A 27,884-nucleotide genomic window follows, 5' to 3' on the forward strand; every position below is an offset into this window, starting at 1 on the left:
TTGAATAGGAGGGAGTTTGTATTTTGTAGCTCCAATCAGTTCTATGCTGCTGATTCTCTTCTGTCTTATTTTACATCAGACATTAAGTTGTGTCATTCAGTTGGTTTCACTTACATTATTAGAGTGCTCTGCAGTGCAGCAACACCCTGATTGCTTACTTGAATAACGTCCACTGACAAGTAAGACCGTGAGAAAGGAGCCTTGAGCAGCTTGATTGGAAATCTTATAAAAGGAGAAGAGGATTACATTTTTTTGAAAATTTCAACAGATAATAGAAAGGGAGTGACTGGCTAACGCTGTTATTTATCCTCTCTTCTCAGCAAAGTGATGAAGAAGCTCTGCATGGAGCCTCCAGACAGACTGACCACTCTGCAGACTCTGTGGGAGAGCAACAAGCCTGCTGAACCTGGACCCTGCGGTATGAAATCTGTGACTGTGACTGCTTTGTACAAACCATTGCTCTAATGATGTGTGTGCACTGTCAGTTATATGTTGAGTTAACGTCAGTAGTATTTATTGTAGTTTTACAATACTACAATGCATTTATAGCTTGTATATTAAATTGATTAACAGTTGAAGTACATGCAGTTTAGGCCCTGTCCACAAAAACATTTTTTTATATACACAGAGTTTTTCCTGTTAAATATTCCCGTCCACACAAGTTTGGGTATTAAAATATGTATGTCCAAAAACGAATATGCATATACGCATAAACACTGTCGTAGAACATGTCATAACCCCACTGACCAAAGCGAGAGTGGTGTGAGAGAGGAAACAGCAAATTGGTTACTATAGTAACCTAACAAATAGCTGCGGCACGCAACGTGACAAACATGGAACGTCTCTGGTCAATATCCGTTTATCTTGTCCACACATCAAAATAAATACGGCGTTTTAAAAAAATATTCACTGTGGCCGGAGTTTTTAAAAATCTGTTTTTTTTTAGCCGTTTTCAATATGTTTGCGTGTGTACGGACTCCCCAAACCGGATGAAAAAAGCTGCGTTTATCAAAAAATGTGGATAAGGCCTTATCAATCATCAATCCATCCAATCCATCTCTCTTTCTCTCTCTCTCTCTCTCTCTCTCTCTCTGTTGTGCAGGTGGATTTTCTCAGATGTACCGGTGTGTTTGTGACTGGTTGGGGCTGCCTTACAGAGAAGAGGTGCAGTGGGTGAGTACATTACATTCTTTATGCATTTGCACAGGATTGACAGATCCTAGCTCAGCTATGCTTCAGTGCTGTTGGCTGGGTGACATAAAACTGCATAATGCCCTTTTGATCAAATACAGCAGCCACTACAGAGTGTGAATATCTCTATATTTCTTGAGATCTTCTTATGCAAAATGGAAAGACTCTTTCTCTGTGCAATTTCTTCTCATCATGAGCAAGCAGATGCTGTTGTTAATAGCAGACGTGTTTGTTAATATCAGCTGTGATCAATTGTTTCCTCTCCAGGATGTTGATACCATCTATTTGACACAAGACACTAGAGAACTCAACCTACAGGATTTCAGTCATCTGGAGAACAGGTGAGATGAAATGAAACCATATCACACCAGCATAACACATAACACATAACACATAACACAGATAAAGGCCATGTTGCAAGACAAAGGGTATTGTAGATGTGACATGATTTATTTTGTAAGGTAAAAATGCTGAATTCGCCATATTGTCTAAGATAGTACACCTGAAGAAGAATACGTAATTGCAGCTTTGCCCTTTTCTCTCCTCCTCAGGGATCTGGTGGCCATAATAGCAGTACTTGAGTTTAACCAGTGGTTCACTAAGCTCTCCACCAAGGACTATAAACTGGTCAGTCTCCGTTCTCGCCATTGTCTCCCTGTTCCTCACTTCATGCTTGTGTATTTTTCCCACTGTCTAACTTTGTCCTCTTAACACTAAACACAGCCTTCTCTATAATCAAATAAATAATAGGGGGTTAGTGTCTCCCTTAACACCAAAGGCAATAAATAGGTTTTTCTACCGTCACGTTTCACATTCCAGTAGTTTTTTTAACTGCTCTTATATTAACATACTGTAGTTAATCATGATGTTGGATAAACAGCCGGTGAGTTAATGCTTCCATAAAATGACAGAGTAATCCAGATTGAATCCCATCTCAGGAGTTAAATCATGTGTTGTGCGTGTGTGTGAGAATCTTTATTTGTCCCTGTCTGTCTGTCAGCTTCCTCCCTGTTCCCATCACATTTGTAAAGGTCTTGCGTCTCACTTCCTTACTGCTCTTCACTGGTGCTTCAGCTGCAGTAGCTACAGCAGCTGCCTCCTTCAGCGTTTCCTACTTTGTGTGGTTCAACCGCTGTTTTATTTGTGAAATAAATTGTTATTGTTATAATTAATTGTGTTCTTGATTAATCAATGAATTATTTAGTCTTAAAAATGTCAGAAAATAACAGGAAATGCCAAATTTCCTAGGGCTCAAGATGACATACAGTACAGTACAGTACAGTACAGTACAGTACAGAGCTTCATTAGCATGATTAACTTGCTTTGACTGGCCACCAATTGTAAGTTCAATATGATTAAAAGTAAGAAAATCAGCAAATACTCATACGGGTATGTGAGAAGCTGTTTTTTTGAGTAAACAGCTGATTGTTTTAGGTGTTTCACTTGTCTGTGACTTATATTTCATTTTTTTTTGTATTTTCCCATACTTTATGTTTCCATTGTCTATCTCTGTCCTTCTGTATCTGTGTTAACGTCTCCCCCTCTGCTCTACCTTGTCTAACAATGTGTGTTGCTGGATGTTTCTGACTGTGCCGATATTTCGCTTTGTTTCTTCCACCTTCCCTCCTTTCTGTTGACTGAGGATCAGTCCAATGTTCTTGTGTGATAAGACTCTTAATCCTAACGGGACAAAGGGGCTCAATGTCTCAGACTGTTGCCCCCCCTCCCTGCAGCACTCCATCACTAAATCTCTCGTCTTGCTGCTTCGCTCAGTCTCACCAATTACCACACGCAGCTTCCTCAGTCCAAACAATTATCTTGTGCCTCCGTCACGGACAATTCCTTTTGTATTGAATCTTAAAACCCTGCCCCCCCCCCCCCCATGCTGTGCACATAACTAGTGACAAACGCTTTTGCAGGCACATGTGCAGCCTGTTTCTAATGTGTCCTTTCTATCTCTGTGTGCATGTTAATGGACCAGTAGGGTTGTGTGTGTTAGCAAGGTTCGAGAAGCTGCTTTTTCAGTGTGTGTAACCTGGCTGTATTTTGGTGATTTCAGTCACCGTGTCTAAACTTGTGTTTGACTTGTGTTTGACTTGTGTTTTACCAGATCAAAAAGCTTTGAGTGTTTTTTGGGGGGGTTATTAGAAATTGCCACAGAGTGTCCTTTGGGTGCTTTATTAGGAAAGTCTAGTTTCTTTTTTATCATTTTTCCCCATGTGTGCATGTTTGCAGGTGATAACGGAGGAACTGGAAAAACAAAGGCTCCAGGGATGTTCTCTGGAGCATGATTTTGACTTGTTTTTGATTCAGTGCCAGTGGCAGCAATAACAAGTTAAAAGAAGAAGTGGAACACAGAATCAAAGCCAGAAAGCGTTGACAGCAAACTGGGCAGTGAGAAGCAAACATAAAGGTCAGCACAGAGGTCAGCGGACAGAGTGAGAGGGAGGGAGATATCAGAAGAGTAAGGAAATGAGTCAGAAGGTGTTTTGAAACCCAATTTAGATGAGCCGAGTAGGGGACTGACGGGAACTAAACAAGCTTGTGAAACAAGTCTTTACTTCCCACAACCAGCAATTAGTCAGTTGATGTTCCTGCCAATTCTATTGACATGCAAAAGTTCAACTCAAGGGTAACACTGTCCATGTGTCTGGACTGTTTAGTTGTGTCTCTGCTGATGATCCTACAGTTGCATTTAGGAATATCTAAAAAAACTGTCTGTGAAGCATGACAAAACAAAGACGAAGAAAATTAAAGGTTAGTGTGAGGGAGACATGGAACATTAAATTCATAAGCCTCAGGCTTAAATTACAATCTAACCATCTTTACAAGCAGATAAGCAATATGTCAATGTAGTGGACTGGTAACACACACACACACACACACACACACACACACACACACACACACACATACACACACAGACGGACAGAGCGGGCTATCAAAGCGAGGGATTATGCTGCTCATCCTCAGTTCAATCAGGCTGTTTGTCTTGTGGTGTATAATCAAGATGCTGAGCCGTAAATGAGAAAAGAGGAGAGGAAGAGAGGGAGACAGTGGAGATAAGAGGACTGGCCTTCTGAGCACCTCATGATCACACAGCATGTGTGTGTGTGCGCCTGTGTTTCTGTGTGTAAAAGCGTGTGATGTTTCAGCAGGACCTGGGGTCAAAGCAGATCAGCATGACAAGGCTGTTATTTAATGAGTAGTAAATGGTACAATAGACACACTGCCAGTTTTACCCAGCAGTTTGTTCTTGTGGAAAATACAGACCTCTTTGTGCTTCAACCAACCACTCTTCTCTTTTTTTTCTCTATTTCATCCTCACTACCCTTAAATCTCCTTTTTCTGTATTATGTCATCCCTCACTGCCCTCCATCCTTCTTATTCCTCTTCTGTAATACTCAGAGTTTCACAGAGTAAACATGTGAACAACAGTCCCTTTCTTCTGCCTCCCCGTTTTCTCTCTCCATTATCCCTCTCTTCTTTCCTCCCCATTTCTCTCTCCCCATTTCTGCAGATAACAGTCTGGGACAAAGTGGCCAGTGTTTTGGCCTCACTGAGGCAGCTGGCTGGGAGAAACAGTGCCCCATAGCAGGAATGTCAATGACAAAGAATGACAGCAGCACAACAATCCAGTAAAGTTCAGTTATGAGGGAAAATGTTTGTGTTGCGACACGATGCAGATAATTAGAGGGTTACTATTACATTGTAGCAGAGGCTGAATGTCTGGGTGTGTACATGTTTGGGTATGACACAGCACACAGTGATCTGGGTCAATGAATATCTGGGTAGGGCACTGACATGCAACTGTTGAATTTTTTAATTTTTTATCTAAATATGAGTGCTTTTGCTCCCTCAGCTCTGGTCCTCTGCTGCAGTGTTGAGACCACAGAAGCGAGACAAGTTTCTCCCTCTTAAGCGTCCAAACTCTGCTGCTCTCCCCAGTCTCTCACTGTTACGCATAAATGCCCTTTAAGTGGAAGAGACTGAATTTACTGCTGCTTTTTTTCCCTTTTTTTCCATGCCACATTACTTCTTTAATTAGCGTAAACATCCATAGTGGTTTCACCGCATTTTGCACAGGAACACTTGCAGGAAAATCACATGTCCCAAAAGTGAATTTCTATCTTATTCACATGACCTTGAAAGTTTCAGCACCAGCCCCGCTGTTCCTGTTAGAATAGCAACTTAAGCCTTGAAGCTGGTTCAGTTAATTAGTATCTTTTTTATACGTTTGATCACAAGCGATGAACAGAAGCACTAAATGGATCAGTAAGATTAGACTACTGCTGTTCTGCTCTAACTGTGAGGCTCATAATATGCAAGACTGAACTCTCTTTCACCTTTCATATCATTAATGTGTCTGCTGTTTTATAGAGAAGAAAAAAACTGTTTTTTTAGTGTGTTCATATCTTTTTTTTCTCTTTTTCTTTACCAACACATGTACTGTATGTCTAACTAATGTTTAACCTCCATCTGTTTCATGTTTGTGTATCTTAAGTCTGCAGATGTGTGTGAGCAGATCCTCAGGGTGGTGTCTCGATCCAGTCGACTGGAGGAGTTGGTTCTGGACAATGCAGGCCTCAAAACGTAAGCTCATGCAAACTAATAAAATGGCACAATTTTGCACATCAAGGTGCAAGGAGCATCCTCAGCATGGGAGAACTGTGGCAGAGCTCCATGAAGCGTGAAAGAAGTATATTCAGTTGTGAGCCTGGAGACTACATGTCTTAGCAGAGAAACACTGTTACAATCTGGGAATGTGATGCTTGGAAGCTGATGGATATTCAGTCTTTAACAGCTCAATGGAAGATACCACCTTGCATCATGGGAAATGTAGGATTCAGGCTTTTTGGAGATCAATCCATTCTACGTAGAAACCGTGCTACAATAAATTTCTACATTTCAAGATACAGACTACACTTCAATTTTGGTTTAGTGTGATTTTATTTTAGATAATATTAAACATATTTTAAATAAAATATAACTTAAACATTACAGACAAACCTCTATTAAGGGAAAAAGAAAAAGAAAAATATCTGCATATAAGAATTTAAACAACTTTGCAGAGGGCTATTGATGCTCCATGAGGCAAATGCTTCTATATTACACTTCAGGTCCAGTTTTGTTGTTCAGTGTGGTACTGTACGTATGATCAATGACGTATGACTTTGTTTAAGCTCTTTCTGTTTATTTAGCTGTTTAACAATATTTTTTTATTAATCTTTACTAGATTTTAGTTGTTGTTTTTTTTGCAACAGTGCTGATTTAGCATTTCAGTACACCTATATTTATCCCTGCCTCTGGGCACAGCTGGGTGAAGATAATTTGCCAAAGCACTGATAATGTCACACATGTACAGTACATTGGTCACACACTGGTTATAAATACACTCTTTGTCACTCAACAGTGATTTTGCCCAGAAGCTAGCTGCTGCCCTGGCCCACAACCCCAGCTCAGGACTCACCACCATTAATCTTGCCAACAACCCGCTGGAGGACAGAGGTATGATACCTGCTCTAATCTAGTCTAATGTACTGTGTGAGAGGTCATTCTCCTGAAATGGAATATTAAATATAAAAACAAACATCATAATTATCAACTTTCACTTGTCAAGTATCAAATGCAGGACATTTTCTATTGTCTATTTAGTGGTGTCTCACATATACAGTACAGTTTGTTACAGTGTAGTGAGTGCAACAAGTTTAATATTTCATCACCTATATCCTAAGGCCTGTTAGTCTATCCAGGACACATAAATTAAAGATATATTTAGGGAGTTTCATGTACATACAGATACAATGATGCAATATTTTCTTCATTTAATACACAATATCATAGTCTTTGCTTTTAGTTTTACTGTACAGTATGTTATTTTGCTTTGATAAACTTGCTTGTGACTATGGATGAGAAAGTTATTAAAGAGATGTTCTTTCGAGATGAATCTAAATCTGTGCTGTCTGTGAAAAAACAATGTTAATAGGCAATTTAGAAAAAAAAAAAGAAAAGTTCAATGAGACACACAGTTGAATAAAGATGGTACAGTAGTGTCATGCAGGCTATCAATGAGCAGCCCCATGGGAGAAAAGTGTCATTGTCTCTTTGTGTTTCTGCTCCCCTGATGCAGGTGTCTCCTCCCTGGGTGCTCAGTTTGCCAAACTTCGAATGGGACTAAAGCATTTAAACTTCTCCAAAACCTCACTATCGCCCAAAGGTATGTGTTGAATTTTGTGTGAGGAAAGCTGCTAAAACTGTTGAATGGTGAATAGAAACTGATGGGAAGCCAAGATGAGGTTGAATTTATAGAATAGATTGAATAGATGTGGATAGTGCTTTGTGATCAGATGGATTTTATGTTTGTTCCAGTTTCCATGTTCATGCTAATGCAGTTCTCATGTTCCAATAATCTGATCGCACCTACCATTTGCACAAATACGTATTTAGTAGATCACTCTCCTTCAGTCGTCAGAGCCACAACTTCTGAGCATGATGGAGTATATCCCTCTACTGTAATGGCCTTAAATGAAATGCTGTGAAGAGGCTGGATGTGCAGAGGCTATTCTGTCAAAAAGAAAAAAAAGAAGCTGCAGAGGATTAGCATAATGTCTAGATTAAATGTGGCTGTTGTCACTTGCAGGTAAAATTTCTTCTTGGTTCTCATCCAAAGTGCTGCAGCACCAGGCTGGCACCATCTGCAGGGACCCACTGTAAACATGCTCTGATGTTAAGCAATCAATAAAGAGCTACATGTATCATATTCCACACTGTAGTGTTAGTGAGAGGGCTGCCCTGTTTCAACTGAGCCCTGTTCATCTCTCCAAAGGCCCAATCCATAATCCAAACCCCCAGAAGCCTCTGGTGCTCAGAGCAAATGTAGAGGATTGAGGACATTTTATTCTTTTCTTACACCGCTATTGAATTATTTGATCTTTCGAATTTTAGTTTCAATGTAACCTTTGAGTAGCTGAATTTTTTATCATATAATGAAAAGAAAGAGAACAAATCTTGAATACTACAAATGTTCCTTTTCTTAATTTGTATTAGTACCAGTGTTCATTTCTCCTCTCTATCATATTCATTCAGTCATCTATTTCCATCCATCAGTTAATCACATCAGTCACTTAACTGTCATTTACTGGCAGCTAGTCAAGGACAGGACATTGTAAAAATGAAAGTTCAGTGTGTCAGCCCTGTGATAGATGTGACACGGTTTAGCACACAACAACGAAGCTGTTCACAGTTTGATTTTTCGATCATATTGAGTTAGAGAATCCTGCTTGTATTGACATTTTCATACATTTTCTCATGACATTAAAAAATGGAGAGTGGCCCAACGCTCAAAGGTTTAGCATTACAGTACATTGACACAACCATGAGAAAGCCTCTCTTGACTTTCCCATGCATTCACTCTACATTCTGCTCCTGTTCTTTCCTGTCTTCACCCACTGTTCATTTCCTCTGCTATTTCCTTCAATATGCTGTCAAAGCATCAAGGGGAGACTGGAGGGTTGAGATAATGCTGACACTGGGTGTGTTTCTGTGTGTGTGTTTTAGGGGTGAACAGCCTTTGCCAGTCACTGAGTGCCAACCCATCCATCCCCAGCAGCCTGGTCCATCTGGACCTCTCAGGGAATATCCTTCGAGGAGACGACATGCAGGTAACATACACACAAACACACACACAGTTTCTAATCCATCTCAGAGCTGGTTTCAGTAACGCTTAATTGATTGAAACAGCTCAGTGCAGCAGTAGATATGTGGAGGCCTTTTCAGACCGTTATAAATCAGTTAGCGAGTCACTCTGTAGGAGAGCATTGATTTAGGACATTCGACATCTGTTCAGAGCACAGATATTGAGATATGAGAGAAACTCTCTACTGTGGGGCTACAAATCTGAACACACACAACCACACCCAACACAGTGATTTACTGTATTTATTGCAACAGCAACTCAGATTAGTTTTAAGGAATCTGTGGGAATCACACATATTTGCTTTGTTAGCAAGAGTTAGATAAGAAGATTGAAGCTACTCTCATCCCCTGTTTTCATTTTCTATGATAAAATAACCAGCCACTGAAGCTAGGTACATTATTTACTGCACATACTTGCTGGTCATGTCAAACTAATGCTAAACACACAAAAAAATCTTCCTTTAGTTTGTCTGCAGGAAAACAGACTAGAACAAGTTGGATTCCCAAAGACAGAAATGACTGATGTCTTCTTCTACCAAAATGAATAAACCAGTTTGTCTGGACGACAGAATGACAGAATCTCAATTATTCCTGAAAACCGGCATCCAGCATCTGATTGGATATTTTTTTTTATTTTAATGTTTATTTTGCAGGGACGATACATACAACATTGCCACAAAGAATGAAAAATGCGATGCATACAAGACGTCTAGCTATAGATTTGGTGACATAAGGGGCTTGTTGTGGGAAATCACAAATGATGGAGATGCACAGAGGATGGTTATGACTGGAAAATTGATAAGGAAAGAGAAAAGAGATAGTAGAAAGTTAGCAGTCGGAGAATAAATTAGCCACAGTGTTTATGTCTACTACTGAAACGTACTGTACATTATAAATGAGTTGTTTTATCCCTCTACATTAATATGGCCTCGTCTTCTTCCTAACTTACTAATGTGTGTGCTCTGTAGCATTTCTGCCACTTCCTTGGTCAACCCAACAGCCTGGTAACCCTTGACCTCTCCAACACTGACTGCTCATTGGACCAGGTGAGTCAGGACTGTCACACAATAATGATATCACACCTTGATTGTTAGTGGAAAAAATGTGTAGATATATTCAGTTTTATAATGATAAGACCCCACACAGTCTGAGTATTTTATTCCATAATTAAAACAACCTGCAACAACCTCATTATACAGTATTGTAAGATGAAGTGTGAGCCATTAACATCTGTGTTGCAGGCAGTGTAATCCAATTTTATACACCCACTCAATCTGTGTTGCTGTCTGCTGCTTGTGTAGCAGTCAGAATACCATGTGTGATATATTGATGTGGGTCTGAGAGCCAAATACTGCTTATTGATTAGTCTGAGATGTAGCCAGCTGTCTGCCTGTCATTGAAGATATTGATTACTTCTTAAATCATATTCTGTCACCCTCACGTGCAGCCAGTTACCAATACATTTGTAGACTTGAAAAAAACAAAAAACAAAATGGGTATTTAAAGCCACTTTCGAAATGAGGATTTAAAATATAATTGAAACTAATAAGTCGGGATGTTACAGTGACACGGTGTGTATGTGTGTGTGTTTCAGATTTGCTCGGCTCTGCTGCGAGGTTCAGTCCAACACCTCTCTGTTCTAAACATGTCAAAGAGCATCTTCCCTCACAGGTGAGAGCAAATCTGACTTTTACTACCTGATGATGAAGAGAAAAGATATCTGGAGTACTGCAAAGTACCTCAACTGAAGCACAATACAGGATTGACAATAAAAGTTTCTGATTTAATAAGAAAATGGTACGATAGACAGTTTCAGTAAAATTGTTTAAGCAGGTACAACAGTGGTTGTAATAGTGAAAACCTTCTCACCTGGATTAAACATATCAGCTGCATGGCCAATCTGTTCTCATACAAAATGCAATGTGCCTTGCCTTCAATCTTGTAAGTGATGGGATATTTGTCCATCATCACCAATCAGTTTCTTACTGTGTGTGCAGTAAGTTACTTGTACTGTATGTTCTGTCTCGGGCCTTCGTGTCAGTTTAATGGACCTTGCCTTAAAATTTAAAATTGACTAGACATGGCACTGAGTTTTATTCACGTCTACTCTACAGTATATGTTAGTGCCTGACACCTGCTGGTGACAACATGTTACTGCAGGCAAAAGTACAGGATCAGGATTACAAGTGTGTGTGTGTGAGTGTGTGCATGTGCGTTTGTTCAGTTTCTGCATGTGTATGATTCAAGTGCGTTTAAATTTCAGTGCCTTAGTGAGTGTGTGTTTGTGGGTGTGTAACAGATGGGTGATGGGTGGAGTTGTCTTCCCATTATTATCTCTCTTTCCAGTGTGTCTCTAGGGAGGACTTTATCTAGAGGGGGGAGAGGGCATTATGGGAATTGGAGGGAACAGAGGGAACCGGAGCAGGAAAAAAGGTGATAGAGATTTGGGGGAGAGGAGGAGAGGATGTGAGTGCAGTAAAACTAGTGGGAAAGAAAAAAATGGAGAATGTGGAGGAGGTGAGTAAATGAGTACACACAGTGGCTGAGGTGGGAGAGGGTTAGTGTACATCTGGGATTTAAACAGATTCTGCCTTTTCGAAAATCCCCTCTGCATCCTTTTTGTGGAGAAAAAACTACTGTTCCTTAAAGAGTAGATAAAACCAAAAATGGGTCATGAGCTTTTAGGCCATGGCAAGACTACTAAAAGCTTAATGTTGGCCTGATTCTCAGGTCACATCAAGGAACTTCATCATCGAAGCTTCTGTGTTATCAGACCAAAAAAATCTTGTTAAAGTTGGAGATTGGTACATCTGGCTGATATTCTTTTATTTTCCTGTCTCCTTCAGTAGGAAAGGCAAAGAGGTGCCTCCGTCATTCAAGCACTTCTTCAGCAGCGCCATGTCTCTGAGCTCCATCAACGTGTCAGGAACCAAGCTGCCACCGGAGGCCCTCAAGTGAGACAACGATTCATTCACATTTAATGCGTCTGTGGAGCAGCTTCTCGTGTCCCACATTCTTGAGGATCTTGCACTTTGTTCTTTTTCCACCTTATATTTTTCCACCTACTGTATGTCACATTTCAAAGCTGAAGTGTACATAAAAGTAAAGTTGCCTTGTCAGCTTATGTCACACCGAGCAGCTGCTGCAGATCCGACTCTGAAGTTGTTATTGTTTTTTTTTGTTTTTTTGCTATTTACTATTGTTCGGAAAACAAATTGTCACAAATTTGACATAGCCGAACAAAATGTGAATTAGAGAAATGTGGATTTCTGCACAGTGCTCTCTACCAGCCTTTAGTTACATAATGAAAAGCTGAATTACATCTCTTTATTCCTGTGACTTAACTTCCTGTAATGATGCTGTTGCAGGGCGCTGCTGCTTGGTCTGGCCAGTAACCCCAGTCTGAAGGAAGTGTCTTTAGACCTCAGCTGCTGTGAGGTGAGACCCACTGAGATCCACTGCACGCCATTTCACCTCATAAATCATTTGATTAAAAGATATAATTTCCAATGTGTCCATTTGTGGCTGGCTTGTGATGGATCATTCCCTTGTGGCTGCGCTTTGAATTTTTTTTCTCATTGGGCACGATTCATTCATTCATTCATATTGAGGAGTTGTGGGGCTGGGGTGTGGGGGTGGGAGGGTTTGTCTTCATGCATGCTCAAAATCCACATCAAAGCCTCTCTGGTTTTGCAATGCAGCGTGCAAGGCAAGCAGGAATCTGTGAACTTCTTCTGCCCCATGTTCAAAATGAATATTAAATCGTGTGAATGATAGGACCACACTTGTAAAATCAAATCTTAATGTGACAAGTTAAAGCCCCTAGCCCTCAATAGAGATGACATGAGTGTTAAGTGCAGAGGAGTTTAGACTGACTGACACCACAGCTGTATAGAGTCAGTGCACAGTCGTGCAGCTGATAATGCAGGTGAGCCTGTTCAGTAGTAGGCAGCACTGTTTAAACGCAATGCTGCAAAATACAGTGAAAGCTATATGTATTGTAAGTTAAAACACCACATCTGATGGATTTTAGGCCGGCGCCAGTTTTGTTTTATTCCAGTTTTGAGTATTAATGGCATTGTTATAAGTGGTCTTGTCAGCTAAAGTTTTAAATGTGGTTTTTTATTGGTAGGAGGCAAAACTCATCTAATGCAATCAGCTTTTTGGGAGCCACTCCAAAAGCCTCTGACAGGCCAGTGACACTGTTAAGAGGCTATATAATGGAATACTTGGCAGAGATGAGGAGAGGGAGGGAAGGGTGAAGTAGAAGGGAGTGGGGTGTGGGATGTTCAGTTCCCCCTCTCTAATTGTTTCATCTCAACTCTCTCTCTCTCTCTCTCTCTCGCTCTCTCTCTCACACACACGCATGGACAAACCCGCACACACACACACCACCTCCTCGCCTTACATCCCTGCTCGAAGATAAAGACTGCTTGCTGCAGAATCAATGGGATTGCTAAAGATAACGCATGAATGCAAATTACACAAGAAATCCAATTCCAGATTCCCATAGAAATCTTCCCAAACTGAAGCCGTGGTGGGGTGGGGGGGCGAAACGATGCATTCTGTCCTTTTTCGAAGCCTTAATGAACCGTTTGGTGGAGATGGCCCAGAACTGGGCTTTGAGTGGGTTGACAGCACGCAAAATAAGGACTCCCTGTCGAGTGTGTTTGCAGTTGTGTATGCCTGTGATGTGTGTGTGTGTGAGTTTGAATAGAGGAGTGATCATTAAGCATCTGTGTGTTTTGTTGTTGGTAATTACTGGCTTGGTCTGACATGCTGTTCTCTCCCCTATGCTTCTGTAAGCTTGGCCATTGTGTAAGTACCAGTGTACTGGCTCTTAATAATTAACATTTCATTCTTCCTTATTTTTATTTGCACGTCTGTTTTGGCAGATACCTTGTTCTTTCTGCTGATTCCGTTCTACCTGGGTTCATTTTCCCATCAGCATTTCAAAAGAAAAGAAAAAAACATTTGCAGCTGCAGTAGTTGTAGATGAACTGTGTTGTTATTTTAAAAAAAAAAGAGTCATATGCCATCACCATATTAATCACTTGAAACCAGTTTCTCTGAGTCTGTCTGACATGAATCCATCTTTAGTTGCATGTTTCACCATGAGCTTCTTGCACACACAAGTACACATCCATCAATGTCATATTGTTGAATTTGCACAGTGGAAGCTCTACCTCTGCTGTGCATTGACTTGTCACAGTGTTGGAGTTTGTCTTGTTTGAGCTGTGGTGCTCTAACAAGACAATGAGGCTGTTCTACATTGTGTTTGAGGTACTTTTTGTGTGTGTCCCTGTTTTTTCAGCTGCGATCAGGAGGTTCCCAGATCCTTGAAGGTTGCATTGCTGAGATCCCAAACATCTCCAGCCTAGACATCTCTGACAATGGTGAGCAGGAACCCTCCAGGCATATTGTACCAAATGTTTGCCGGCTATTTAGCCCTAACCCTAATTAACTGAAAGCAACATAAACCTAGCCCCCTGAAAACAGTCAGCATCATTATGTGATGGTGTTTTTAATGTATGAAAGGTGCTTTACTGTATAAATAACGTTTGATTGATTACAATTTCTCACCAATTTCTGTACGTACAGGACTGGACTCAGATCTGTCCACTCTGCTTGTATGGTTGGCCAAGAACCGCTCCATCAGACACCTCTCTCTGGGCAAAAACTTCAACAACATAAAGTCAAAGTAAGAATACAAGGAAGAAGGAGGGGATGCACAGGTCGCATCTACTTGAGTGCTTAATCCATTCAGAGTGGTTTTCTGTATAAGTATCATTTCATCATCATGTATTGTTCTCAATTTCACTTCCTGTCTCTCTCCTATGTGACTTAGAAACCTTGCTCCGGTGCTGGACAGTCTAGTTCACATGATTCAAGAGGAGGAGTCGGTGAGTTTTTAATTTCCTTCCCCTGTATGTTTTGCTTTGTCAGGGGCTGTAGCCTTGTGTTAACAGAGAGCGTCCTCTAGACAGATGCCTCAGGTTCAAATCCTGTATCAGCAAGCATCTAACCGGCTGAAGCAAATTACTGGATCTCCACCAGCTGCTCTACAGCTGACCTCTGACCTCTCCAGTACAGGGTAGTGACAATAGAATTTGCTTGCTTTAATCAAACTGATGGAAAACCACATGCTACATCCAACACAGTACACTCTAACTTTTTGTTAAAATTTATCTTTGTATTTTAATTAGTTTTAAAGTGGCAGTAAAAGTGAGTTGTTGGTAGGTTATTGCACCATAAAGGGAAATCCTCAAAGTGCAGTACATCATAAATGACTCATTGGATTATGACCCAAGTATTGTTATGCACATAATATCAAGATCAATATCTAATAGGTTATTACACAGACATTAAAAGATACTGGGTAAGTGGTAATTTTCTTCTGTAGCTTTCACTAAAAAAAGGAAAAAGGATTGACCTGCAGTAATAAGAAGCAATCTTCTCCGGCTTCAGCTCTTCTCCCCTCTTTCCTGACCCTCAATCTATCTCACTCGTTTTATCTCTCTCTCCATCATGGGAGCTGGAACAAATTTTGCCCGAGTGCCTGCTTTCCTTTGTCTCCCATAGTGCTGGACGTCCTAGATTGATGGGCGTGTGGGTGTGTGGGTGGGTGTGTCATAATGTGCGTGAGAAAATGGCACATGTGTGTGAGCAGGTTATCTGACTGTGCAGCTGGACACTGGGACACAAAGACAGAGGGAAAGGGGGAGAAAAGGAAAAGTGGTCCAAGGATGTATAAGTGAAGTGAGGAGGTGAAATTTAAGGTGGAAGGTACATGGGACAGCTGATCTGAGAAGGGTTGGTTGTTGTTTTTAACAAAGTTCAGAGTGTTTAGAGCAGGGAGTTTTATGGGAGTATTATCTCTAAGGTGCACACTGTGTCTGCATGTGAGATAAATTAAGGCTTGTAGAGACTAAGTCTAAAATTTAATTCAGCAGTACATCTTGTCCTTTTTTCACGGTGCATGGAAGCACACACATACACACTTACAGTGAGAGTGCAGCACACACAGCTCCACTCAGCATATTTAACTTATGCTTCTGGGATTTCTTTTCCAGTATCTGTACTTTACTTGAGAATTGTTTGTTTTGTGAACCAATAACTTTTATTCAACTAAATTTAAAATACAATTATGTTTTTTTGACTCTACATTTACATGTTTCCTATTGATATCTGTACTACTATGCTGTGTATTTTGTCCACTGGTCCTGGCATGAGTCCACACAATTAGACATAAGATTGTTGTTACTGTAGCTGCCGGAATATAAACAGATACATAAACACCATTTTGTGTTTTATTAATGAGAATTTGCTTTACTAATCCCCCGAGATCTGTCTTGACAAATTAAGAAAACCTGACAACTGAGAATTCAAAGAGCTCCTTAAAAGAATAAACCTCTGGGGAAAGAGACATATCAGAGAGTAATTAACAATGCTGTTAGAAAACCTAAATGAGAATCAGATTTTTCTACTTATAGAAAAGGCTGTGATAATCAAATGACATGGTGTATATTTATTCCATACACAAACTATATACAGAACACAAGAGAAAACAAACTTGGTAATTATCAGGCCAGAGTTGTGAATGTCAGTGAGAGAAGAATGATGATGAATGAGAGGAGGAGGGTTTCTGAATGAAAAGCACAGCTTCTGCATAACCCACCTTCCTGCATCAGAGTGATAATAATAACAAATCTTTCATATGTGATATAAAATAATCAGTAAGAGTAGCATCCTCTCCTCTACAGAGCCACTGCAGTGGAGAGAGAGGGTGATGACTGAACACACAACGACAGCACAGCTCATCATTTTATCGACAGACATTAAATGGGTTAATTTCTCTGTATAAAAAGGTCACTGTGATTTGCATACCTTGAGTTACAGTTTCTAATTTTTTCAATTGTCTCTTAATTAAGACGTGTATGCATATCAAGTGTGAAGATTTCATGATTTTTAATGATCAATAGGGGCTATAGTGTCAGCCTTACAAATTAATTAATTTTACTCATATATACCCTTCTTTTAGTGGTGCACTGCTTTTCTGTGCCAGTAGGACAAGTTTGTATTCTTATTTAGCTGTCTAGCTGCTGAGAATTAGCTACCGAGGCTACTGGTGCATAAACTTGTACCTATTTAAATTTGCATGTTTAATGTCTGCTGCGTGCCCCACATGAACACATGCAGGTAGTAAATAATTCTCTGTGCGTCCTCAGACAAGACATAAAAAAACTAATTTTCTCCCCATATAACCATGTTGATGCTGTTTCCCCACACACTCGTCACCACACATACACACACACGCCCAAAGTAGTAGTCAACCTCTTTAATACCCTCTTAGCTCATAAAGCTTAGCGGGAGGGTGTTCTGCATTGCTGTATGTTTTTGCATGTGTGTGAGAATACATCATCATCTGTGTTAATCCACATGGAGGCCACAGTGTCCTACACAGGATCATTTTCAGATTCAGTCCCACAAGAAGCCATTACTTTTTATATCCAGTTCATACATGTATTAAACATTAAGTCTCCCACCTCCAAAAATTTTTTTTATGAACTTCTTTGAAGAAACAAACAAAAAAGAGCTCAGCAGACAGTGAAATGACCAGCTTTAAAAGGCAGATCATCACAGCAGTCTCCAGCTGTTTAAAGGGCATGCATCACAGAGCAGCTCAAACCTGCTGAACAGACGGACGCTGTTGGGGATTTGTAAACCCTCGTGTCACTCTCACATCACAAAGAAGTGCCCACCTGATCCAGTGATAAATGTTTCATTTTGCCCTGTGGAGTTTTGAATGATGATGTCGCTGACATTTTAGACTCTGCTTCAAGTCAACTTAACCCTTTGATTAAAGTTTAATTGAGGTTTTTGCCCTCTTGAGTCACACAAGCCTCTGCAGGAACATAGAGTTTTACTGAACAGCTCTAGAACTGTAGGCAGTGGATGAATCCTTAGGGCTTTTGAATATGAAAAAAAATATGCTTATAGTTTTTGTCATTTAAAAAAGCTTCATCCGGTGAAACTGACAGTCATGCCCGACTGCATGCTCGCACTTTCTATAGAGAGGAGCCAAGATCACAGGGTGGGTGAAGAGGACAGACTCAACAACAATCAACTGCCATAGAATAAATTCAAAGACACTATGACAGGAAAACAGACTGGCACTGCCTGAAGGAATATTAATGCTCTCGATGACATAAAACACAATAGCTTTTGTTAAAGTTGGCAGTGATATAGTACATGGGCCCAGAAAGCTCTTTTTGTACGCTGCCTGGTGCTGCTAGAGCCGAGTAAACAAACACAGAACTGGAGGGATGCTCATCAGTTCTGAATAGCCTGCAGATGGCAGATAAACTCAAAGCTGTCCTATAACACTGTCAGTCACACAGCAGATATATCAGTCTCAGTGTGATTATATTTTACCTCTTGCTGTCATATAAACCCTCTCTCAACACTGGATTCTTCTCTTCTCCTCCTACCCCCCCTCATGTCTTCCCTCCACAGCCCCTCACCTCCTTGTCTCTAGCTGACTCCAGACTAAAGAGTGATCTCACCATTGTGCTAAACGCCCTGGGAAGTAACTCCTCGCTCACCAAACTCGATATCAGCGGGAACGCCATGGGGGACATGGGTGCCAAGATGCTGGCCAAGGCGCTGCAGATCAACTCCAAACTCAGGTTAGTGTACAGTATTTTCAGCAATCACACTGTCACATGTCACATGGCTCAGTAATACTGTTTTAAATACGGGTTTCATGACACTGCTGTTGACAGCTTAGTAGTTGATATACGACCTAGTGTGTATGTGACTGCAGGTTAATAAAACCAATTAAAATAGGATAAGATTAAGAAAACATCACAGATATATAATCAATGGTCAGTATTGGCACATTTTAAGTTTTTTATTTCTGGGCTCTAATACATTATTTTATGAAGCCATACTTTATAATATATTTTACAATTTGTATTGTCATTCATTGTCAGTTTATATGTCAGCCTGTAGAAGTTACAACTGTTGACATACAGTAAGTAAATGCTACACATTTTTTGTAGCATCCATAGTATGGTAAGTGTTGGAATACAGTGATATAAAATACAAAAGGCTAATGTAATAATAGATTTGAAATACAATTTCATATATATTATATATACAAGTTCCATTGTATTGATTGGTCACACAGCTTGACAACATGTAGCCTGAGATTAATGGCACTTCCATTTGTGCCTATGTGCACTGAGGCCCAGGCCAAAGGCTTTTTATGGAATAATTACATTGATTACAGCTTCTAGAGCTGTAGCCTTGCTTCTTTCACATTGTGTGTGTGTGTGTGTGTGTTTGTTTTGTGCAGGACTGTGATCTGGGATAAGAACAACACCAGCCCTCAGGGTCTTCAGGATGTCGCAGCCGCACTGGAGAAGTGAGTTGCACTGCCTGTATTTATGTGTTTGTGAGTCCATGCATGGATTGCTGCTGCGAATGAAATGTAATAATCCTGCCATCCTGTCATCATAACATGCACTGCAGTGGCTCTGGTTTATTACACGCTGATGGGAGGGATATGTGGTTAGCTGTTGCAGCTCTGATGGGGTTTTTGGAGGTAACCTTGTGGTGAGTTTGGAGAAGATCAGAAGCAGGAAGGCAGACAGGGGAGAGGGTGACAAACACTGGGAATACAACAAGGAGAGAACAGCACAGGGAAAGATGCTGGGGAAGGGAAAGTGGGGTAGATAAATAGATACAAAAAGTATGAGTCAAGAGTGAATAAATCTGTTTGTCTACTGCCTCTTCTGTCTCTGAATAAGGAATAGATTGTGCGAGGTGTGTGAAATGACATGTGCACATCTGTACATCAGCCTCCCTCATCTCCTGTCTCTGTTTATCATATCCTCTGGCACATCTCCCCATTTCCCCTCTGAGTCTTTGTATTGTATTATTGAAACAGCAATTTTCTTCTTTCTTCCTCCTGGTCTCCATTCACTTTTCACTGCGTGTGTCTAGTTTTGTTACCTTTAGTATTTTTCTCATGTCTTCTGTGTGATTCCTAGAAAATACCTTTTTATAATTTTAAAGACTACAAAACGATGCTTTCTGCCTTCCATTCTACTCTGTATTCATTTCACTACTTTTCATTTCTCCTTTCATTCGTTCCTCCCCTCCATCTTGATATGAATATTAATACTGGGTAGTGACCTCAATTTCAACACCAGTAACCTCTCTAATGGTGCCAGTTCATTGCTCTGTAATAGACCAGGGTGATAGCAGCTGAGGGTTCAGGCCACACGTAATGCTATTGCAGCCTTGTGACCACACACACACACACACACACACACACACACAAAGCACTGTGTAATCTGGGGTTCATTTAATTTTACTCATGGAAAATTCACATTTCATTATTATTATTATTTTTTTTCAAAAAAGAAATTTTGATTGATACATAATTGATGAGATCAATAGATGTTATTTGATAAAACTAGCACTGTTGTATTTTACTGTGTGTTCAAATGTGTCATTTCTTCTGGCTTTGTGTCCATTAGGAACTTCACTATTCGTTTCATGCCCATCCCAATCATCGACGCGTCCCAGGCTCTGAAGGCCAGCCCTGAGAAAACAGAGGATGCCTTGCTAAGGGTATGTCAACAAATCCTACTGACCTATGATACATTACTGTGTTTTATAGTGTTTACAATGTAATCTCTATATTAATGCAGAAAACATACAGTAACTGCAACTTTGAGTCAAATAGATGAAACTTTACTTAACAATATCTACATCTCATGACTGTGTATATGTATGTGTGTATGTGTGTGTCCCAGATTGAGAATTACCTCTACAGGAACCACGAGACTAGGAAATACCAACAGGAACAGGCCTATCGACTTCAGCAGGGCATCGTGACGACAACTACACAACAGGTGTGTACACAAACTGAGACAAATGCACGTGCACATATTTATTACTGACCTCTTATTCACTGTAATTTGTATGTTTTTGACTGAACTGAACATTTGCATTCAGAGGTCAGAATGGTTTAGTCTTTGTTTCAGTATTTTTTTCACAGCTGCAGTTTTTTTGCGACTAAACTGAATCAGTGGTCCTGTGATGTCACACAACCTTTTGTGTCTTGTTTTCATCCCTTAGATGATTGACAGGATTTGTGTGAAGGTGCAGGACCACCTGAACTCTCTGAGGAACTCAGAGACAGACACCATCTTGGAGGACGTCAGATCAGCAGAGAGCCTCATCAAAGATGCCCGAAACTCCAAAACGGTGAGGAGAGGCCATTTTTCTTACATCCTTCCTTTGCATTTATTGTTTGTATTAGAATGAACTTTGAAGCATGTAGTTTTACTGGTATCTCCGTGTCTTTCCAGCTGCTCCCTAATCTCTACCATCTTGGATCAGCATCCAGAGAGGAGGTGAACAGCTCCTCAGTGGGACCCATCCAGGAGAAACTGGAGTCTATGGCTGGAGAAGTGACGACCGTTATGGACCAACAACTGCAGGTTAAAACCTTTATAGGATGTTTGTTGCGTCATGTTTTTGTTTCGTCTTAAAAGGAAGCACTGGGGGAGTCAAAGCACTTACAGCAGATATTATCATAAATTATTAAAAACTGGAAAATGGATGCCGTCTAAAGATGCTGAATGTCAACCAACAGGCACTCTAAGACTTTCATTTATTTCACTGCTTCCAGACTCTGTTGGAGTCCATGGTAGACACAGCAGAGTCTCTGTGCCCCCATGTGATGAAGAGGAGTAATCTTCGCCCAGAGCTGATGAAAACCAGCTCTGCCAAGATGGTGGTACCCAAGAGCTTTGTCTCCAAAACCCTCCTGGAGCAGTCGGGGGTAGATATTATCAACAAGATCAGGTGTGTGTTTTTGTAGGTTATACAGGGCTGTTTTGTTGTACCTGTCAGTCTTGTTTTATCCCCTGACCATCAATCTCTCTGTTAGTGAGGTGAAGCTGAGTCTAGCCTCCTTCCTGTCTGATCGCATCGTTGATGAGATTTTGGAGGCTCTTTCCACTTCACAACACACTCTGGTAAGATGACACCCACCCATCCCCACAGCTCTCTCCAGTACTTTCACAATAGCTGTTAAATTTGAGCCTTAATTATCTGTAGCATATTTCCTAATACTTTTTAAATAATTTCATCCATGCATTTAACCATGTAACATATTGGCCAATGCACCATTGCTTTTCTACACTCTCGTTCTTTCAGGCTGACCATCTGGTACGTCGAGGTCGCCCTTTGGTGCAGCAGGAGTCTGTGGACTTGGATGTTCCCGAGGAGAAGGTTCCCAAACGGGCATCGACTGAAATACTGGAGGCCGAGAGGCTGGATGATCTGGAGACATGCATGGTAGGTTACTGAACGTTTTAAGTGTGTGAGGTTTTGTGGTTCTGTTTTATAATTCATCAACTACAGTAGATTCAAGGCCAAGATTCAGTTTGTTTTATTTCTCAAATACAAGCAACTACACCTGGCTACAGGATGAAAAACACCCCAACTCTAAATTTCCCAGAATCAATCTAGGTTTGAGTTTGGTAGTCATGTAGAGAACTTTCTTGATGATCATTAAACTAAAATTTTTACCGTACATACTGTATGTCTGACTCTGACAGGAGCAAGTTCTATGGTTCCAGAAATAAATTAATTAATGGATTCTGCAATAGAAGAATAAAAATAGGAGTCACTGTAAATGTCCTGAGATGAAGGATGGTTCTACTTGACCAAGTAGATACTTTAGTTGGCGGTACAGAAGGAATATGATCAATCATATTGCAGAAAAGTGTTGAAACGCAGGCTGTGTTCTTCTGTGTCTGTCCGTGTCTGTTTGTCTGCTCTCTTTCTCAATACACCCACTGTCCTTCATCTTTTATCCCACTCTGCTGCTGTACCTCTGCTTTCTGCTGCAAAAAGGCTTCCCTTCAGAGTTCATAACTGTCATGGCTCTTTCATTTTGCCTTTTTGCCTTCGGCCTTACTGTGTGTTATCTTTCTTTCTCTTCAATCTTCTTTTCCCTCTTTTCTTCCTTCTCCTTCTACCTTTGCTCCATGGAGACTTTGTGCTGCACCAGCGTAAGTAATCTTGGACTATCCCTCTACACTCTCCCTTCTATCTTTGAGTCTTACTGTTCTTTTCTTTCTCTGCCTCTCCTCACTGTGCCTGCCTGCTATACAGCCCTCTGTACTTTTCCATAGTGCTGAGAACCTCCTGTATTTTTGGATATTTGCTTTCTTCAGTTTAAAAATAGAGTAGAAAACAGCAGTCTGAGTATAATAGGATGCATAACAGTAGTTATTTGTGTCACTTCCTCACTCACTTTTTTACACCATTGGATGCTGATAAACATTATATATATATTTATGTATCCAGCCAAATTTCACTGCTCCTCTCCACTCGGTGCACTGTCTGTCATCACAGCACAAATAAATAAGCAACATGTGGATGCCACTGTGTTGATATCTACCCATGTATAAACTGATGTCCTAGTTCTTTCACTTTACATTTTAGGCCAAATAATATCAAAAGCATTGAGTTAACTCATGATTGCTTCTTGTTAAAGAATTCCAAGTAAAACAAGAACAAGTACAACTAAATCTGTTACTCTTGGATACTCAGTTACCATTGGGAGATATATTATTGTAAGTCAGTCTTTTCCTGACAAACTATATTATTCTCTATTAAAAGAAAAACCAACTAACTGGTCAATATCTACAAAATAAATGTTTACTGATACTTGTGGCCATCGCATTACATTGAGAAACACAGTATCAGCACAGACATGCAAACATATGTGTACTGTACATAACACATCAAACTCTTCAATACTCATTCAGTCATGAATTACAATTCCCGTTTTATCTGTTTCTGTCTCCAGATGACTCCCAAATCCAAGAGGAAAAGCATCCACAGCAGAATGCTTCGACCAGTCTCTCGTGCCTTTGGTAGGCAATCTTTTTTTCTTTTTTTCCCCACTCATTTTATATAATTTAGGGACATTTTGGAATTACATAGTGTATTATCTTACTAATTGTTACTGTGAAAGATTATCTTTTTGATACTATCTACTCTAGATGAATAAACATGTAACATATACGGTAAGTAGACCTAATATTCAAGATGTGTCTAATTACAAACCTGCAGAGATGGAGTTTGACCTGGACAAGGCCCTGGAGGACGTGCCAGTCCATGTGGAGGACACTTCAACTTCATCTCAGACACCTCCCACTCCATCTCAGGTCCTTCCCAAACTGGAGCAACGTCCACCAGGAACGATGGTAGAGCTGCCATCTGAGGAGGAAAAAAAGTTGCAGCACTTCACCAAACTACGACCCCGAAGGAACAAAAAAACACATTCCAGCAAAGTACCTGTGAGTCAAACAAGTTAAATTGACTTATTTACTAGATACATGTACTGTACTTACTTGATTGACTTGTTAATAATCTGCCAAAATTGATATCTGCACTAAAGAAATACAAATCCATATCAGGATTTGGTCTCAAGTTGAATTCTAAACCTGATTGACCAAGTTCCCACTCATGCATGGGAACAGTGGGTCTACTGTTTGTCAAATGGCCCAGACCTGGTGTCAGGTTCTTCAACTTCCTCTTTCAGCAAATCAACAGTGCTCCTTCTCAGGATGGGGAGCAGAACGGCCTGATGGGAAGGGTGGATGAGGGAGTAGACGAGTTCTTTTCAAAAAAAGTCACCAAGATGGATTCAAAGTAAGGACTATGCTGTATTTGTACTTTTATCATTCAGGATTGTAGGTTACTGTATATGATTCTTTTTCCAGTAGATGTATATTAACTGAACATTGTTTCTAATGTTTATTGTAATAGTTCCATTAGTTCCATTAAACATGTTAAATTGTCCTCTCATTTTTCTTTCTCTTTTTTTCTCAGACGCTCCCAAGATGGAGAGAAAAAGAAGAGTAAAGGAGGATTTCTCAACCTCATCAAACGATCGTCCAAATCTGACAAATCAGATAAATCTGACAAATCTGACAAATCAGATAAGTCGGAGAAAAACCAGGCCGCCACTCAAGCCTCATCGTCAGCCTCTGTGGGCTCAGCGCCAACCCCCACCATCCCCGAGGAGCCCTCCTCACCTAAGGTGGCGATGAAGAGCCCAGCTCCTGAGTCAAAGTCGAGGTACAGATGAGCAGAAGCAGGATTATTTTTCTGTTTTTTAAAACAATGGAGTACCTACTCACCACACCAGTCTACTCCAGCTTCACCAGTAAGTTCTCTCTCCACTGCAGAGATGCCTCCAGTCGCACAGACTACAGCAGCAGCTCAGATCGATCAGAAGAGCTGAGGACGCCGGACTCCATGGACGAGCCATGGGAGGGTTCAGACGGCAGGGGCAGCCCTCAGGGAGGGAGGCGTTACCCTGGAGTTCAGATGATGGGCAGCGGCCTCTTGGCAGAGATGAAGGCCAAGCAGGAGAGGAGAGCATACAAGGTGAGGTGGTGTAATTTAAACAGAACCACGGAAGAAGGGGAAGATGGGAGACATGTGGCAATAGTCTCCCATTTGAGTAAATTGTGTGTATGTGGGGCTGCAAGTAACAGTTATTTTCATTAGTAATTAATCGGACAAATTTGTTTTCTAACGAAATGTTAATATCTATGATTCCTGCTTAAAATCCCAGAACAAGTGAGATGAAAAGAAAGATGTTGAGTTGACATAGTTTAATCGCTCACAAAAAGGTTTTTTATTTTGCATAGAATAATGCTGTAAAATTATAGGAAATGTAGCACAAAAGAAGACTAACAAAAAAACAACAACATTTTGTTGTTAAATCTAAGTAATCTTGGCAAGTGGCTAACAAATATAAAGATTTTAGACTCAATTATGACTTTTATCTGTGCATCGCAGACTGTAAAATTTGTGTTTTTATTTTAGCTATTTCTATTAAATAATTTCAAAATAAAGGTATAGTTTTTGTGATCATGATTTGTCAGTATTGATAGACACAGATGTTTCACTGAATGAGGGCACGTTACACTGTGCTAGGGACAAAGTGCAGTAGGTGTTCAGTCTCCACTTGTCAGGACTGTTTTGTTCAACGCTCACTAACAGTGGATTCAGGCTGTGAGAACATGTAAGATAAGAAGCACTGACACACACACACACACACACACAACACACACACACACACACACACACAGATGCTTGTGTGAATCTGCAGGCTAGTCGCTGTGACTGTCAGGATGTTGACATAAAAACACAAACAATGCTGATTTTCTGCCAGACAACAACGTGAGAGGAGGAGTAGAGGAAATCAAGAGTGAAATAGAAGGAAGCATGAACAGCAAATGGACAGAATGAAGACAAGAGAGGACTGAGATGTCATTTGAATATTTCACCTACGCACTTAAAATTCACAAAGTTTCCTTGAAATAAAAATACTCATATACTCAGTTCCCCATTTTGCTCTCTTTCATATATTTACTACTACTACTACTACACTTCCTCAAAACAAAGAGAAAATGAGAAAGCCAGTGCTCGAATTTCTAAATAAAACCCAATATAATTCATTATAATTATTTAGATAAATATTCACAGGGATCAATCTGTACAATTAGTGTCGATGCTTCAGCATATAACATGTGAGTTGACGTTGGCACCTCAGTGTCAGTGTTCACTCGATGTATAATTGCCCCTAACCAGTCACTGATCTGTAAACTGTATGTGTGCCTGTGTCTGCACTAAGAGGTTTATGGTGTTTGCAGCATTAGGATTTTTTTCTGACCTTGTATCAGTGGCACTAAAGCTTCTTCTGCCATCTGCTTGTTCTGGCTGGCTTCCAGGTGTGTGTGTGTGTGTGTGTGCGCGTGTGTACGTGTACGTGCGTGAATGCGTGTCTTTGTGTGTGCAGGTAAAATGAAGAGAGCTTTTCAGGAGGCAGGTCATTAAGACAAAGCTTTGGGTGTGTGAGCAGTATCATTTGCATTTTTTAACACAAAGGCGCCCCCTGCTGTTTAAATGCTCTTTTACAGGACTGTGTACATTTAAGTATCACAGCAACGGACTATAACAATAATTACTTTATGTGAATGTCTGATGGCTATTTATGCACACAATGTTTCCTTTGGTGATAAAACTGACTAATCAAGTATTCCGTCTTTTTTTTTAGTCTTCCAGCCCTGATAGACCCGACAGCAATGCATCAGGTGAGATGGTTAATGGATATATTGAGTAATTTCTATTTATCTATTTATTTATTTTTAGATAAACTTGGGGGAAAAAAAGAAGTGAGCTACACTGAATTCAAAATGTGTCTAAGCATTGAAAATACATATAACCTCATAAATAAATTGAGGAGATTAAGAGATTTGCGCTTATTTCATCAAGAATAAAGATGGAAATAAGTCAATAAATTACAAATTTTATCCCTGTAATGATTGCAAATGTTCCTTACTGTAAAAGCAAAAATTGCAAAAAATTGAACTGAAATTAATTAGGCAACATATAGCAACAATTGGGCACAGCCTAAAACACACACACAGTTATAATATGTTCATTTAAGAGAACATGCAGAGAATCTCAGGCCATAACTATAATCTAACCTAATCAGTTATCCGTCCATTTGACCTCAGTGCTGTCTGTCCAGTGTGATATGTGACACGACAGATCCACAGTTTAACATTCAGTGCAATTTCTGGGTACATAGATCATCTAAAAGAGTCAGCAGTCAACAACAACAGCCCCAATGGTATCCGCCATCATCTCGATACAGTATCTTTTACCTCTCCTTCAGCTTGTCTCCAACACAAACCCTCTTCTTTTTAACCATGTTGCTAACATGTGAATAGTCTCGCATAAGGGACAGAGCTGGCAGGCCTGGCCAGATTTTTGTGGGCCAGGGCAGACAACTGTACGTGGGGCCCTTCATGAGTCATTGCAGTTGGCAGTGCCCCATGCTGATGCTGGGCGTTGCTGTTAGGCCCCATTTCACCATTTGA

General features: G+C 40.3%; 1 protein-coding gene across 4 annotated transcripts in view; it reads left to right on the top strand.

Annotated features, from left to right (window-relative positions):
- The window catches only part of LOC146972364 (F-actin-uncapping protein LRRC16A-like), a 65,804-nt gene that overhangs the window by 31,329 nt on the left and 6,591 nt on the right, over positions 1-27,884 (top strand). For 2 of the 4 annotated variants that reach the window (XM_085802496.1, XM_085802497.1), the window contains exons 6-35: positions 321-418; positions 1,103-1,173; positions 1,459-1,532; positions 1,743-1,818; positions 5,696-5,784; positions 6,605-6,699; positions 7,322-7,408; positions 8,749-8,852; positions 9,855-9,932; positions 10,481-10,557; positions 11,733-11,840; positions 12,255-12,324; positions 14,201-14,282; positions 14,488-14,587; positions 14,735-14,789; positions 18,403-18,575; positions 19,247-19,315; positions 20,436-20,529; positions 20,715-20,813; positions 21,040-21,168; positions 21,273-21,404; positions 21,596-21,771; positions 21,857-21,944; positions 22,126-22,266; positions 23,789-23,855; positions 24,055-24,281; positions 24,527-24,636; positions 24,817-25,065; positions 25,176-25,377; positions 27,056-27,092. In XM_085802496.1, the coding sequence (XP_085658622.1) occupies positions 321-418; positions 1,103-1,173; positions 1,459-1,532; positions 1,743-1,818; positions 5,696-5,784; positions 6,605-6,699; positions 7,322-7,408; positions 8,749-8,852; positions 9,855-9,932; positions 10,481-10,557; positions 11,733-11,840; positions 12,255-12,324; positions 14,201-14,282; positions 14,488-14,587; positions 14,735-14,789; positions 18,403-18,575; positions 19,247-19,315; positions 20,436-20,529; positions 20,715-20,813; positions 21,040-21,168; positions 21,273-21,404; positions 21,596-21,771; positions 21,857-21,944; positions 22,126-22,266; positions 23,789-23,855; positions 24,055-24,281; positions 24,527-24,636; positions 24,817-25,065; positions 25,176-25,377; positions 27,056-27,092 (3,257 nt within the window). The remainder of the gene's footprint in view (positions 1-320; positions 419-1,102; positions 1,174-1,458; positions 1,533-1,742; positions 1,819-5,695; positions 5,785-6,604; positions 6,700-7,321; positions 7,409-8,748; positions 8,853-9,854; positions 9,933-10,480; positions 10,558-11,732; positions 11,841-12,254; positions 12,325-14,200; positions 14,283-14,487; positions 14,588-14,734; positions 14,790-18,402; positions 18,576-19,246; positions 19,316-20,435; positions 20,530-20,714; positions 20,814-21,039; positions 21,169-21,272; positions 21,405-21,595; positions 21,772-21,856; positions 21,945-22,125; positions 22,267-23,788; positions 23,856-24,054; positions 24,282-24,526; positions 24,637-24,816; positions 25,066-25,175; positions 25,378-27,055; positions 27,093-27,884) is intronic. The other 2 variants (XM_085802498.1, XM_085802499.1) reach the window with 1 other exon arrangement.

This window comes from Trachurus japonicus, chromosome 16, assembly GCF_045865225.1.
Source record: "Trachurus japonicus isolate A0001 chromosome 16, Traja_1.0".
In the NCBI taxonomy this organism is placed as follows: Eukaryota; Metazoa; Chordata; class Actinopteri; order Carangiformes; family Carangidae; genus Trachurus; species Trachurus japonicus.